At 33.7% G+C, this 16,824-nt stretch overlaps 1 protein-coding gene across 1 annotated transcript in view; it reads right to left on the bottom strand.

Moving 5' to 3' along the window:
• The window catches only part of LOC109602052 (EGFR adapter protein), a 177,372-nt gene extending 160,956 nt beyond the window's left edge, over positions 1–16,416 (bottom strand). Inside the window, exon 1 of the mRNA XM_049964269.1 lies at positions 16,363–16,416. Coding sequence (XP_049820226.1) covers positions 16,363–16,401 — 39 coding nt within the window. The 5' untranslated portion in view covers positions 16,402–16,416. The remainder of the gene's footprint in view (positions 1–16,362) is intronic.
• Positions 16,417–16,824: the final 408 nt, after the last annotated feature.

Raw genomic sequence — 16,824 nt, 5'->3', positions numbered from 1 at the left:
TTTTTACTAAAATATCAAATACCTTAGGTAGACAAGAATTCTAGTAAATTTTATATCAAAGTATTGTATACACTAGACCTAATTTAAATAATTTTATGAATTTTCTTTAAATAAATATTTTCATCTAATGTATATTTTAAAATAATATGAAATGAAATATAATAAAATGTAATCTCTGTATTATTAATTAATACTGAATAATAAAATTCGAATATTAACATACTTTTATAATATTAAGAAAATGCTTTCGGATTAGATTTCTCTGCTGTTCAACATTATAAGTTTCTCCTTCGATATTAGGAACTAATATGGAAATTTTAGAAAACATTGTTTTGATGAAAGTATGCGACAATATATAGTTCTATATTTCATATAACTTTCTGGAAATTTCAAATTAAATTAAAAAAGTGCACATTAATTTAAATTATCCTATGAAATCAACCAAGTCAACAAATTGATAACAATTATAATTAATAATTATTACTGAAACATAATTTACAAATACAGAATTTTGATAATTTTATCAATGAAATACGTATAAATTACTGTTATTAATTATCGATATGTTTCCAATATTTTTATACATTGTGAAATGTGTTTATAAAAGCATATTTTTAAAATACATTAAAATTCCTCGGTGATATTCGAATTGTTTAGTGAAAGTCAATAACTAGAAATGTAAAAACTATAATTATTTAACTAAATACATAAAAGTGGACGCTATATGTGGACTATAAGTATTTTAATTAAACTTGTTACTGTCTTGTCAAAAACTCACGCTAAATAAATAAATCGGATCGAATCAAATTTGATGATCACCAGAGAAATTTAGAATTGCATAATTAGCGCGTATGATACATCAAACATCCGACGACATTAGCATAAATTTAAAAACCTGTATATAAAGAATCAGAAATTTAGTAGACGCATCATTCGATCATCATCATCACCTTCAAGCACATGATGAGAGCCTTCCACGTATGTATAGTTAATTGGAGTTAAAAAATATAATAAAAATGTTACTATTCGTAAATATTTATTATTCTTATTCGTTATAGGTTTTTACCAGTTTTTTCCTGGTTTTTGCCTCTGCAAATTCAGAAGCCCCAGTTTATGGACCACCACATCGTGGACCTGCTTTAGTAGGACCGGGACCACTTCCTCCACCACCACCACCACCACTTCCACTCCACCATGAAGAAACTTTTAACGGCGTTGGCCCAGGACTTGGTGGACCAGGATCAGCGGGCATAGATTTGTCTCTTGTTAATGGTGGACATGGAAGTCCAGCTCCAGCAGGACCTGGTTTTGGTGGATTACACCTTGATGGTGCACTTGGAGGTGGTGGTATTGGAGGCGGCATTGGAGGTGGTATTGGAGGCGGTATTGGCGGTGGCATTGGAGGCGGTATTGGAGGCGGTATTGGAGGCGGTATTGGAGGCGGTATTGGAGGAGGCAGTATTGGCGGTGGTATTGGAGGAGACTTTGGCGGTGCCACTAACGGACACTCAGAACAAGTCCGCGTAGTTACCAAAGAAGTTCGCGTACCACAACCTTACCCAGTACACATAACCCAGAAAGTACCAGTCCCAGTACAAGTACCATACGAAGTACCAAAACCAGTTGAAATTAAAGTTCCTGTCCAAGTACCAGTTCCGGTGCACGTAAAAGTTCCAGTAGAAGTTCCTAGACCATACCCAGTTCAAATTACGAAGACTGTTACAGTGCCAGTTGAGAAAGTTGTTTACGTCCGTATTCCTCATACCGTACAAGTACCAGTTCCACAACCCTACCCAGTACAAGTACCACATCCAGTTGAGGTCAAGATCCCACATCCAGTCATTGTTAGAGTGCCACAAGTCATCAACCTCGGTGGCAGTTCTGTAGCTTCCGGTAACGGAGCAGGATTCGGTTTGGGTGGCGGAGCTGGAGCAGGCGGTTTTGGATCTGGCCTTGGAGGTGGACTAGGTGGATTGGGATCTGGTCTCGGCGGTGGATTAGGATCTGGTCTTGGAGGTGGATTGGGTGGATTAGGAGCTGGTCTGGGAGGTGGAGTTGGATCCGGTGTTGGAGGCGGATTGGTATCCGGTATTGGAGGCGGATTTGGATCCGGTCTTGGAGGTGGACATAAATTAGGATTGAGTGTGGGAGGAGGAGCTGGATTGAGAGTTCATGGATCAGGATTTGGAGGAAACGGAGGAGGATTCGTACCCAGTCTTGGTGCTAGTTCTAGTTCTACAAGCTTTACCGTAAGCGGCGGAATTCGACCAGCTGTAGGAGGAACTCCATTGGCTTCTAATGGAGGATATTCTTACAATCCACCACACTAGATTAATAATTGTTTATTTATTATTTCAATAATGATATTGAGTTGTTTTATAATTGTTAAATAAATTATTAAATGTTAAGCGTTTATTTTATTTAGATTTTTAATAATACCGAAAAAACGAACTATAGTTAGTATACGAAGGTTTAATAAATTGAAAATGGCCTCTCCACCACAATATATCGTATCTATATTTTTAATATATTATCCATATTTCAATCGTGTCAGTTTTATAATAAATAGTGTAAAACAATTTCGTGTGCCAAATGTACTGATATATTTGTCGTATAAGGGAAAGCGATAAAAATCTCAACGTGTGCAGCGAAAAATTCGATAAACTCATGAGCGTATTTCAAATGTTCGTGTATTGAATAACTTTGCTACTGATCGATGGTTACTATATATGTGAAAAATTGAACCTACATGTGTGATCACACTGTTGCTGTATTTCAATCTAATGTCAAATATTACATTGCTGTAGAAAGGATTTACGAAAGTGCCTTTGTTAGAGTAAAACAAGTTTGTTTTCGTTTTGTTGTTGTTTGTTTATTATACGTCGAACTGTCTCAGAGAAAACGGAGTTCTTTCCATAATATATCATAAATTTCACAAATTGTAATTAAATTAATATTTAATTTAAGTATACTTTGAAAGTTGTAATGCATTTTTTTCTGAAAATGAACTATCCAATTTTCTCTTTAAAGTCTTAAATTAATTTGTCTTCAAGTTCCACAATTTCCTAAAATAGTTTGGTATAAACTTGAGAAGCATGTTTTAGAATATTCAAAATATTGTAATCACGGTAAATTTCAAAGCACTTTGTATAGCTAATTATTAACTAAATGTGTAATAAGTAATAAAAGGCAACTTTTTATACTTGTATAGTAAAACAGGCTGTTAAGTGTAACCTCTATAAAACAGGGAAACTGAGTTCACTGTAATATTTATTATTTCTCTTTCACTAGGTTGTGTTTAAGTGTCACCTTTAATTAAGAAAAGCAATTAAATTAAAATTCAACGAATCCGAAACTTCTTTTATGCTCTAATCAGCAAACAAACAGATTTGAGTTTCTAAATGTAGACATTTGAATTTAAATTATTTTCGCAATAAATAATTTAAAAGGTAGGACCGTAAACTCAGTAACATAAAACTGTAAAATAATAAAAAAAATAGAATCAGCCGGCACAGAACGTTAATTATGTAACTGAAAACTGAAGTCTCGTCCACTAAAGAAATTACATTAAATTGAGCGACCCTCGTTTCGCCGAGACAATGCTTTATTGTAATTGTGTTTTCTCTCCCCCTTAACGGTTCTAACTTCTAAGTCCCGGGGAACATAGATATAGCCTAAGAACACTATTAGAAGCCACATCTCATTCCTTATTTATTTCGACAAGAAGATTTATGTCCTTAAAAACCATACCGCTGTACGAAATCATGGCGGAAATACAAAGCCCGTTGTAATTTATGACGCGAAAATTACCTGTTTCACTGCCAATAAGTAAATACTGAGAAAAGTTTTTTAATAAAAATTTTTAATTTATCGTCACAGTCGCACAATCCTTAAACCTCCCTCAGATTTGCGTTTTGATAAACAGCTATTTTAAAACTAAAACTACTATTATACTTTTGGCTTGTAGAAACATTATCGACTGGAAACATTATACTTAATTGGAACTCCTAAATAACAAAACAATTAGGGTCTATTTTGTCTATCTGCATCTGTTTACACATCTCAAATTTTGTTCATCAATAGTTCGAAACACTCTTAACAGCTATTTTTAAACTTTAATTCTTATAATTAAAGCTTTATTTTATTTTAATACTTCAGCATCTTAAATTATGCACAATTCGTAGCTTGTACTAATAATGAAATATGTTTTACTGACAATAACTGAACAGGATCCAACACTGAATCATACGTTGTTCCTTGTATTTTATGGTGACTTTTATTGTCCGAGGGATGAAATGTAGCCAAATTGCCTTATATTTGTAGCTCTAATAAAAATATATTCTTGGAGACAAATGTGCGTATTCACATGTCGGCGTAATACACCGTATTTCTTTGATCCCGTAATTTTTCAGAATTGTTTTTATATAGTTTGTCGTACGAAAAAGAGCCGGCGTTAAAATACCATCATTTGGGTCACAACAAATATTATTTAGTTACCTTAACAGAACATAAACAATAAAGAAAATAATACTTTCTTTGTTAGTAAATATTAAATTTTTTGTGACATTAAAAATAGATAGCTAGCTTCTAAATGTTATATATTATCAAAATGTATTATATATATAACGTATACAGATTATTTTACAGAAACTTTGAGATATATTTCTTCTACATAACTTATTAGTCGTAATTTTAGGGTTTCAGTTTTATTCCCACTTTAAGACATAGATACAAACATATTCGAGTAAATAAGGACTAAGCAATTACGTCGGTAATAACTTAGTTGTGACAGGAATAGTGTATCTAATCACTAAATAAAGTTTAATTGCAGATAAAATGGAAATTCACTCATTTATTGCACGGAAATACTTTGTTTAATCAGCGCATTGTGTTACCAACAAAATGAGAATTTAAAATGTCTCCTTGCTTTGGTTTTATGGTTACGGTATCTTTTCTTGGAGACAAAAACAGCAATAAATACTTTTAAGAGTATTCTTGGTAATAGCGAGGAGTTAACGAATGCTAGAAATAGTTTGTCGTCTCTTTCATACTCAAACTCTATATACACCTACAATGTTAGTACACCATTACAATTAGGCGATGTGTTTGCGTACCGCAAATTTTTTTGTGAGTTATGAATTATTTTTCTAATATTTGAAATTCTTCGTATGACTTGATAAAAACTTTTTTTAACATGCATAAAAAAAAATTAATTTCAACAACAGAATGTGAATGTATTCTCTTCAAAAGCTTCAAAAGTTTAAGTGCAAATGGAAAGGTCTAATATCAGAACTAGTTAGGACTTTCTTGCACTTTCACATATTTCAGCACTATTCTTACTATTTGAAGCTTCATTTTACGTTTATATTAACCAAGTTTTAACAGGCTCACTTTGTGAAATAATTTGCATGTTAAATGTAACAATTGAAGTGCAAACATTAAATGCAACGGCTACACCAATTGTCTGTTCAATTAGTATTTTAGATTATAAAATTATAAATTCGTAATTTGTACACTCGTGGCAATAATCGTTACTATCTAGTACATGATGCAGATAATTTTGTTTTAATGGACACTCATGGTTTAACACCATTATAGTTGAGCTCCAGCTATCTGAAATTATTGTTACTTCAGACAAATTGTATTAAAATAATAAAAATTTATACTCCTTAATAACGGTTTAATGCATCTCTTATAACTTTGAGTAAAAGGAAATAAAGTTAGTTTATTACTTATGTGAATGCAGCATTAAAATGTGGTTTTAAATTAAAATAAATGTAGGAAATTGTTAATACAAAATGGTTGCAATTACCTTAATGTAAAATAAGTCTTTTTGTAACGGCAATTGATGTTTAGTACCTAAATGTCTCGGAAGAGTAGTAGCCAATATCGAGTTGACCCTTTAAACTTTTTCGAATGGGGGTCTGTTATAGGAAAGGTCCTGGCAAACAACACGGTGCCGTTTCAGTTTAGCAGTTGTCGCAGAAATACAACCACAATTAGGCCTGAAATTGATGAAAAACTTTCGAAAAGGGACCCGTATCGGACCAAGAGAAACTGAAGCCATTTAACCGAAATTGTGTTCCATGTTTAAATGGTATACTTAGCCCAGATAAAGTAAACATACAACTGAGACTATTTCTAGCAAAATAAAATTGAAAAAAGCGTTTTACATAATTTAGTTGGTGGCAAAATAAAAAAAATGGAGGTCAGTTCGTGACGGCGAAGGTATTGATGTTCTTTCTGTTCGACACCGATTTCCTGCAGGGCATGTCCTGTTGACACTGCAAAACGACGTTTGTAATTCACTGCAACCATCTGCGGCTTTTGCACGAATAACACAATAACAAAGGTAATTGCGGTTAAAATTAATTACGGCTCCGATTCATATCCGGTTCGATAACGAGCTTAATCGGAACGTCGCAAGAATCGAATTACGTAACGTCGGGGCGAAATTTTCCGAGAATACAATGAAAATCCGGTCTCCTACTTTCGGAGCTTAGTGACGGTTTTCGGTGAGGTCATTATGAGTTTAACAAGACAATTGTAGTCGTGGCTAAAGTACAGTCCGGATATTTTCTATAGTTCACATCAAAATCAGCTAATTCCTATAATATATAACTCTGTATATTAAAAAAAAAATAAGTATTCACTGAAAAAATATACAGGATGGCCCACTTAGAGCAAAAATATATTTTTACTTTAATTTAAATAATTGATTTTATGCGGTTGGACCTATCGATTTGGAAGGTATATGCTGAACATAGCTTCATATTTTAGGTACGTTTATAAAAACAGTTATCTCTGTTATGTGGTAGTTATATCGAGATAACTTCTTTTAAATAGAATTATTTTGAGACCAAAATTTTTAATTGTGAAAATGTCCAATTCGATGGATCTACCCGTAAAATTGCAATGAGTAAACAACTTACACAAAAATTAAATACTAAAATTATATAAAAAATCGATTATTTTTTGCGTTTGGTTTGAAATTAGTCCTCAAAATTTCTGTACTATGAAACCTTTTGATACGATAGAAAAAACTTTTCCTACATAATAATCTTAAAATTTAAAAAGGATATTTTTTTATTTGGATTTTCTTCGAAACATAAAAAGCTCCAAATTTATGTAGCGTAAATTTTATGGATAATTATAAAATTGCAGTGGTTAGTCTTTTTTTTCTTTTGGACATTTGACTTACATCTTCACTTCCTGAAAAGAACGACCACGACAATGTCTAACGAATTTCTACAAATAATAAAAAGTAACAAGAACACATCAATCCTTAACAAAAAGTACGTCTACTACAAAAATTTATGTAGCAACGTGTTAACTAAACTAAACTAAAATTCATAAATCTAAAGGCGGGTAATGTGCAATTATACCATAGTTAAAATAATAATTTAATTACATGCGACGATAAGTTCTGCGTGTTTAAAATCCTTTACAATTTAGTACGGTTCAAGTTTAATTGTGTTTTGCCGTAGTTGAGATATTCTGAAAACCGCAGTTTGACCAGTTTATATTCCAGTGAATTGTTCATAAATCTTCCAGCAGGAAGCAACATTTTAGTAAAAAATATTATATTAATTAAATTAGTATTTAAAAATACGTAATTTTTATATATTAAAATTATTATATAAAAAGTATCCTTAAACAAATAATTGTCATCATCGTTGATAATTTTTCAGACGTTTTACCGATACTGAATTTAAAATAAACCTTGTAAAAATGGTGTGTAGAAAATGAGACAGATTTATCGCCATACTGAGAAAATATAAACTCCTCGTATGCATTTGAAAACTATTTCTATACAAGTCTTGGCGAAAGAAATGGCCGCGATTGTGTGATATATAGTTTAAAATGTACTGCTATAGACTCATGTCATAAATAAGTGTGTCAATAACAACAGACGTTATATATGAGTGGAGTAAATAGGTCAGCAAAAGCGATACGTCGATAATTTTATATGATAACTCATTTATACAACGGCAGACTTGACTACGTGCAGTTCCCCAAAGATACATAGTCGGAGGAAATGTCACTATTACTGATAATCACACAATCCGCCCCCGGCATATAAATGAATTATCATATAAGCATTATGACAATTTACCCATTTTGTATTATATTGCATAATAAGTACAACTATATTATTACTTCATTTATAACACAAACAAATTCGGTTTAATTTATGTCAGCACTTAAAATTACAGTTGCACTCATGTTGAACAACACAAACAATATTCATTATTGTAATTTTCAATATCCGAAAACAAATATGTACTGTTTATGGCAGTAAAACGATCAACAGTTCCCGCATTGTTAATGTTAATACATTTTTAATCTAGTAATGTTTGAAACATATTTTATTTTCAAATGTATACACTGAAAAGAAGTATACGGAGTATAAAAGTTGTTGGTAATTCTTTAAACAAACAGCAAAGTAAAAAAAATCCGTACAATTAAAACTGTGATTAACAAAGATCACATGAAAGCAAAGTGCTTACGAAGTTTATCCTGTGTAAGCAGGCAACTTTTTAATGTCTGTTTAAATAGATTACGCCTGATAAAACGCCGTCGAAAGCAAATATTAGGAAACAAATGATGAACACGAAACAGTTATTACTGACAGTGGGAAAGACACTAAATTTTTCGGGGTGGCATAGAGACGATAGCTAATTCAAATCGTTCGACCGTTAACCGAGGGCGGAAAACAACCGTACCATTCTTTCAGTAGAGATTTGTAGCAGTTGAGTCTTTCCCGTTTCTACTGACTGCGACCGAGTCACTGTTGCCCCATTCTCACAATCCTCTACATTAATTCCTGCTTAGCAGGAAGGGTTCCTGCAGCATTACGTAAATCTGTGACTCGGATATCCATGCACGGGGCTTGTTCGCTAGATGTAGACAATGTATTCGCGCCTATAATGAGGATTTAAAGGCGTAGAGGTGCATGACTAACAGCCGCTTTAACTGACAAACTTTCTTTTACCGAAATGCATCTGGCACGTCTAGGATAAAAGACTTTATTAACTTTTCCAACACTCCCATGCCATATTAAATTATACCCATCCAAATTACTTACGGTAAATGACTCCAAATGTAAATTTTGCTTGTTTATTGTTGTTAGGCATTGTTCAAGTAAGTCTGGCCAGGAACGCGACAACAGCAAATAGAAATACAAAATGAAATCGTGATAAGTTTTTCTCAAACGACTGGGACATTACAACTTTTCACTGCTAAAGACCATTTAATACCCAATCAATTTGATTTCAATATCCTTTTAAGATAACAGAAGGATGTTTGTCCTAATTAAAGGTGTTTACCTTTTATCGAATTGTCTTCTAAATCCTTATTGGACCAATCGTTTATGGCTCCTACAATTTTCACCAGTCATTACAGATAACTTTGAAATTTATGCAAACGACCTTAATTGACTTTGATATCGACTTTCGATTGCATTTTCAATGCGGACAGGAATCGGTTGAGTCTCACATTACCGCATAACGAAGTTTCCTTTATTTTACATTTATTATTTTAACTCGTCCTTTTACTTTTTGCTACGAAGTTAGTGAGTTCTCAAACAAATTTTACAAGGCAAAATTCAATTAATTGTTCTTTTTTAGCGGTTATTTGTATTTATGGTCTCGTTTTGTTTCTAATTGTTTCATTCTTCATGTTATTCAATGCAAATACAAAATATACAAAACAGTAAATTGTTTTTTAATTTGAGCTTTCAGTTAGTTGTTTTTTATTGTAATTGTGTTCTTTAATATAATTTAATAAACAATGTAACCTGCAACAACGGAACTTCATAAAACAAAATAGAATATTAACTGATACATTTTTACAATCAATACTTGTTCTGCTAACAGATTCCACACCATTTTTTACACTCAAAATTGGGATTTTTCTTTAAGAGCATCAACAAGCTTTCCTACATTTTGAGGGCGGTGAGGACGGGCATAATCTTATGGTCCAAATATTTCAACAAATGGAATAAAAAATTACACCATACACTGTTACAGAACCACGTCCAAAAGCAACAGTTGGATCCTTGCTCAAGTTATCTATCAGCATATTCACTTCTGATCCGTCATTTGGTTGAATGTACTTTTTTGGAAATAAAAATTATAGAAAAAATTGAATGTTGTTTATTTTATATGTTGTTTATGAATGTGTATTAAATAAAAATAAAATAAATTTAATATATTGACCGTATACTACTGCAAATATTCAAACAAACCTGAGGTACCAACATATTTTTAATAAATTTAATCTATGAAAATCAAATTATCTACTTCAAAAACGCGCAGTATATAATTAAAAAATATTTATAGTACAAAGTAAATTAGTAGTAGTAAACTTACTTCCTTTGAATTAGGTAAAAAAATTAATCTAACAATGTGATAGTATAATAGTATATTGTTAAACCCTCGGTCACTAATTTTTGAGCGTAAACGCAGAAGACGCTATAGGGACGAATGTGTGTAGCAGTGAAAAATCACATGCGCTTTTAATAACCTCTACAATATTTCATTCCGAAAATTTATAAGCCAAAACTAATATTTTACAAAGATATTAAAACGCAGAAATACTTCATATCTTCCCTCCTGTTGCACCTGTCAGGAACTTAGTCTTGGATGTTTGATTTTATTCGTGTAAAGTCAGACGTTTCATTTCAAGGATATGAGGCATGAAACAGCGTCTTTGCGGCATCTAATCTTAGAGACAGAGCCTCAGAGGGCTCGTTAGTTTTATTCAGGAGATTACTTTTAACGCGTTATTTCACCGTCCTTAGATTGGTCTAATTTTTGAATTATAATCTCTCGTCTGGTATTTTTTTTTTTCACAGTTTACCCTAAAACATTTTTATTTGGCAGAAAATATAAAGATTAATGCAAATTGGAGGTGACAGTGTAAAGCATTTATTTGCATTCTTCATAATACATAAGAATATGTAAAGTTATATCCTTATAGGAAGACATCTTTACAGTTAATATTGACGAATCAAAGCTGGTAGACATGTAAAGTTTAAATCTTTTTTACCTGTGAGTAAATAACTAAAGGACACCTTCACAAAGTATTTTAGATTTATGGAAGGCAAGTGGAGCAATAAAAAACCTAGACACCAAATAAACAAAGCAATTGCATCTGTGAGCGATGTCAGGACAATAAAACGGGAACTTGGGAACACAACACACGGAGTGGCGAGCACAGCAGTCAGTAAGTCGGGGAAGGTCAAAGCACTGCAGACCTCTGACCGCTGAGAGATGATTTCATCATTCAAGCTGTCCACCCTCAGCGTATGTGGTCGGTCCTGCCACATTCCTACCGAAGTGGTAACCGCAACAGACGATATACTACGAACTAAACAAACGCCTGCCCAAATTTACGTATTTCCGACACTAGTTCAATCTGTTAGGCGGGCTAAGTACGGCGAAATTGACTTGATTAATTTCCGCTTCAACTTTTCCACTCGGCTGAAGTTGGGACTGAAAGGTGAAGTCGGGTGTTTTATAGTTTTACCTTCCTTCGGGGACCATTGCAAATTGATTTGTGTCTGAAACGGTTTGGGAAAATTAGTTCGCGATATGTCTGTGTTGATTCGACTTTGATCTGTGTTTATATTAGTTTTGTAGTACTGAAATTGCATTGGCAAACTATAAAGTATTCCTTAGAGTTTCAGCGTTGTTCTTCCAATGTTTTAAGTGCATTTACTCAAATTATTAAAAATCAACAAGTAGTCATATACATCATTTTTAAATTTCTAAACGTATAACACAGAAAGATGATTTTTTAATAGTTTATGCGGGGCCTCATTTTGCAAAGGTTTTGAAATGTTTTCAACATTTCGATGTGAATTTGATGCCATGGCCACCACGTTCTTAGGAATTATCACCGATTCAACACATTTGGGAGACTTCTCTATTATTCTTTCAGATTTTGGTAGATATTCCGCATTAAGTAGAGGTGGCATGAAATGGGATACAAGGAAATAGTCCACCTCTTTAGATAAATTTCAGAGTAATTCATTAATAAAAAAATGATACTGATCAATATATTGATTATATTTGAATTTTTGTTTGAATTTTTAATGATTTTCTACTGTCTATTAGGACAAATTGAGCACAAATAATCATGAAATTTGGTCTCTGGATTTGTGTTCTATTTTGTCACTGAATAATATATTTACATCATTCATTTTTTGTGCATTCATAAGTATAATTACGAATTGGTTACATCAATGATAAATGTAGTTTTTAGAGTATCGGTTTCTGAAAAAGCAAATAATTTCGTACCGGAAGTAAAAGCGTAATTCCTCTTAATTGCAAATTACGTATTCCATCAGCGTGCTAATAAAGAATAGTGTCAATATTAGGACGTGGGTGGGCGTTCATGCCTCCGCAATAATCCCCCAACAGATCTCGTCGTATTTTGTAAAACAGAAGCAACCAAGCCGAGGCACACGTCGGTAATAGGATTGTGCAGTAAAGCAATGATCTAATAAAGCAGCCACCTCTGGGATTTGTTCAGCCGTGAGTCGTTTCACCTCGAATCAATTTTGTAATTAGGACGTCGGAGTGCGGTCACTCGTGCGTCCCCCACGGTAATTCCTTGATTGAGAAATAACTCGTTAGTCAAAAAGTGAAATAGGCAAAAAATGAACCTGTTTCCGCCGTCGTCTAAATTAATTCCTTAGTCCTTTCATGTGGACTTGCATGGAAGGGTTTTCGAACAACAGGTTGGTTATTTTCAAGGTGTTTTATCGGACTGATATTGAGTTACCGACGGGGTTGGTGAATTAGGTTTTCAGGGTTCTTAAGGTGTTTACGACGCGAGAATGAAAATGATGTTCCACGGTGTACCGATTTCAAAATATGAGACGAAACATTCAAAGTACGGAAGTTACAGTAAAAGATCAAAAACCATACAAAACACAAATCGAACCTAATTTCAGTTATCTAATTCCGTTTGTTTAGAACCCATTGAAAATTGAACGGTAAATCAAATTTATTGCGCAACGTGCTCGTGTTATCACCTTTTGAAAGGCCATATATATTGTTGTGATAATTTGATGTTGAGCAGCGAAGGATTCCGGGCCTAGGTCCCAATAGACCCCATGTGTTTTTCGGAAATTGCCGTTCATAACTCGTGGTAACCAACCCCCCATTCCTAATATTTACATATACGAGATGCAGCCAGATCTCGCGTCCACACATCATCGGAGCTGTAATTTCCGGGTTTCGACAATTAAACAAAGACAACTTTTCACTCGTATCATGTATGAATGTATTTTACGGGTTTTTATGGATGTGGAACTTCAACTGTATAAAAAACTCTCGAGTTTAATTCGTTCCCCAGCTGAAATGCGTTTATTCTCTTTTAAATGTCAAGTTTTTTATACGGGATGGCTATACACAACATCAGCAAATTACTACGTGGTATAAAACAGTAACAAAGTATCAATGGAAGTAATATTGTACTATACCTCAATAAAAACGGAATTGTTGTCAATTTTCTATTATGATATGTACTCGAAAGGCTGTAGAACACGTGTATGCAATACTGTAATTTTCCTAAATGCACGAATTTGTTCAGCTCCATTATTTGGATTCTTGTTACGAGATCATTAAAACGAATAATTCGAAATATACATTTGAATCACGGCCGCGTTATAAATTGATCAGGTAAAATGATCCTCACTGATGTGGCAGTTTTCTATAAATTTCTGATCGGAAGTTCATGCTTCGTAAACGCCAGGCCCAGATTTTTGCTTGCAACAATCAATTGTTTCTTAATTCGATAAGGAAATTTGATAACATTTAAAATCTCTTGAACAAAATAATTTAATTCCCATTAAAATGACTGCTACACATACAGAGGTATTGGCACAAAATATCTAACCTTTTTTCAGGGTCTCAATCATTCACATTCCGACAGCAAGATCGAGCATCTTCTTATCGAAATCCGGAGTATTTTAAATGTTTTACTAATGGTTTCACGGAATAGTAATTTAAATCGTGACATGAACTTTTATGCCGGCTTCGGTAGTATCTGGTGATTATGTCACCCACGTGATTTACCGATCTCCTTTTTACATGGCATCCGTTAAACGGCTATCAAACGCCAAACAAGAACCATCTCACGCCCGACGTTTACATGCGTGATTTCGCGATTATGGAAAGTGCACTGAAAAATAACGCGAATTTATCTTCCTCACAATACGCATTTGGGATGGATCACTTCCATATATCTGTGACTAGTCAAACTATGTAGTTTGTCTTTCACTTTCTCGCCTTCCACTTACTTATGAACTAGCTCCGTTCAGTAACGACGTCATTGTTTCCATCCCGAAAAAAACATTTTCTCCACATTTAGAAATTGAAGCACGTAATTTATTTATAACCCACAAATCAATTCGGTAGGTTTCATAACAAAGTGGGATTAAGCAGCTTAATGAACTTAGTGAATGACCCAATTTATATGGGGTAGGAGAAGATGTAGTTGTCAATTTGGATAAACCGCCGGAATAAATCATTTCGCAGATAGTTAATGCGACAAGAGGTGGATGATCATAGATGGTGGGGACAACCCGTTTCTTAGCCTGCCGTTAAGTCAGATAACAGGATAAAACGGCTGTCGACAGTCAGCCACTTCAGCTGACCATCCGCAAATCCCTTCCTGTAACTCTTATGCCAGGAATGGTTCCGAAAATCCCTCGGTTCAATAACAAATGCCTCACTATCTTATAATCTGATTACTGGCTGAGTGTTTGCAGGTTTTTAGACTATCCAATCAGAGTTAATCCTTGCTAGCAATATGCCCAGTATTATCGTTCCCGATTCATTATATAATCTCTCACCAGGCTTCGGTGCGGTATGGAACATTTTAAAACGTCACTATGGGTTTGGCTTCAATTTTTAACATCAGTGTGCGGATAGAGTTGGAAAATATGGATGAAGGAAAATAAAAGAGGACTTAAACGTGGTATACATCATTAATTTTGTTTTTATGTCTATTTTGCAGACTCCCGTGAATTGCGTGTAATAAAACGAGCGAAAAACAACAATTTTACGGGCTGCAACCATGATTAATTTTCATTTACCTGTCTATTAACCAAATACCTTTCTCTTTTTTTTAAATATATTTACATATTTTTCTACTTTATAAAGACTATTAAAGAAATTTTTATAGTTGTTTATATACATAAAACGTAGCATTAGACATTTAGGCAGTAGTATTGTCCTAGAATGCAAGAAATATTTATGTTACATCGGCTAGACAGATTTAGCCCAGTTTAATTTTCTAGGCGACACCCTCCCCTGCTTGACGACTACGTTGACCTCCCTTTAAATTATTCCATACTTCATTTGGACGATAAATTTTAGCTAAACCCAAATTCTTAAAGTTCAATGCTACTTCGACTTTAAGTAGGTACTTTTTATACATTCAGACATAATGAATTATTCCCAAATGCAAATACTTAATTTATTAGGTTTAAGGACAAACGAACAATACCGAAAATAATTAATAGACGGTTGTAGAATTGTCAGGTCCAACACTTTCAATTCGGTGCTTAAAAGGATTTTTTAAATAACAAAGTTACAGAAATAATTTATGTAGCATGGTCCCCAAAAACGCAGAAACTTTTAAATTACTGTTATGTATTCAAGTGTGCAAAAGCTCCAGGGTAATTTATTGGTTAGGAGTAACTTATTATTAAGTTTGCATTATCAAGTTAGTCGTTTGTTGCCGATTGTTCTCGCGTCTGCAAGTTTGGTTAGGTCTATGAAGAGTAGGCAAAGCTTTCTGTCAACGGTTGCCATGCATTTCAGTACATAGAAAATCCATTAGATCCGCCTAAGAACCTACATCTTTAGACAGTAATATTGCATTGAATATGCTTGATTGCTTGATTTTATCTTAGGGGTGCGCTGACGCTTGGTTTATACATTTGGCCTCTCGATTATCGAAACTTACATTTATACTTTAACACCACATTATGTGGATTACTGTGAAATAAACGTATAAAATTAACATATGTAAATTAGTTTTGATAATCAACTTTTGTCTCTTCAAATCTTACTTTCTGAATCAGATAAAGCCTGTTAGTTAGAGAATAAACAAGACTACGCACACGCTGTGTGTCAAATCTAAACCGTATTTACATAAATAGTGATTTACCTGTGAAGTCGCGTGAAAACTAATTAAACAATACGCCACTGATTACACCCCTACATCGAATTCAATTTCGCCGACGATAATCTTATCCGACAGCACAATTATCAAAGACACATGTACACGTGTGATTGGCATCCCGTATGAAGCCGGGATTTGTTCCCGATGTAAAATTACCTGTATGTTAGAAAACGTCCGAGGAAATCCTTCCGGCATGTTTGCGAGGAAAAGCTGCGCTCCTTGTTAAGGTCACGTACTGTGTATGCGGCAGCATATCGCTATCTGTGCCCCTCACTTTGATCTCCTTAATTGTGTTTATCTATCAATAATAGTAACTACACAACACATACACACACACTCCAAAACCATAATCGGATAATTCGGAATGAAAGCACAAACAGCGGTATTTGTATTCGTGGTTTGCCTTTGATGGGAATCCGCGATTCACACAATATGCAAGAAAAATAGATTAGTTCAATCAGTTAGGAGGTAACGTGTATCCGGGAAAATTTAATTATGGAAATTAATTAGTTTGTTTGAAACGATAATAAGATATTTGGAATTAACTGTTTTGTATATATGCTATATACACATAATATACAGTGTGTCCACGGATTTATTTATTAGTATCCATTTTAT

Source organism: Aethina tumida, chromosome 3 (assembly GCF_024364675.1).
Source record: "Aethina tumida isolate Nest 87 chromosome 3, icAetTumi1.1, whole genome shotgun sequence".
NCBI lineage: Eukaryota > Metazoa > Arthropoda > Insecta > Coleoptera > Nitidulidae > Aethina > Aethina tumida.
This window is presented reverse-complemented; position numbering and strand designations above follow the sequence as displayed.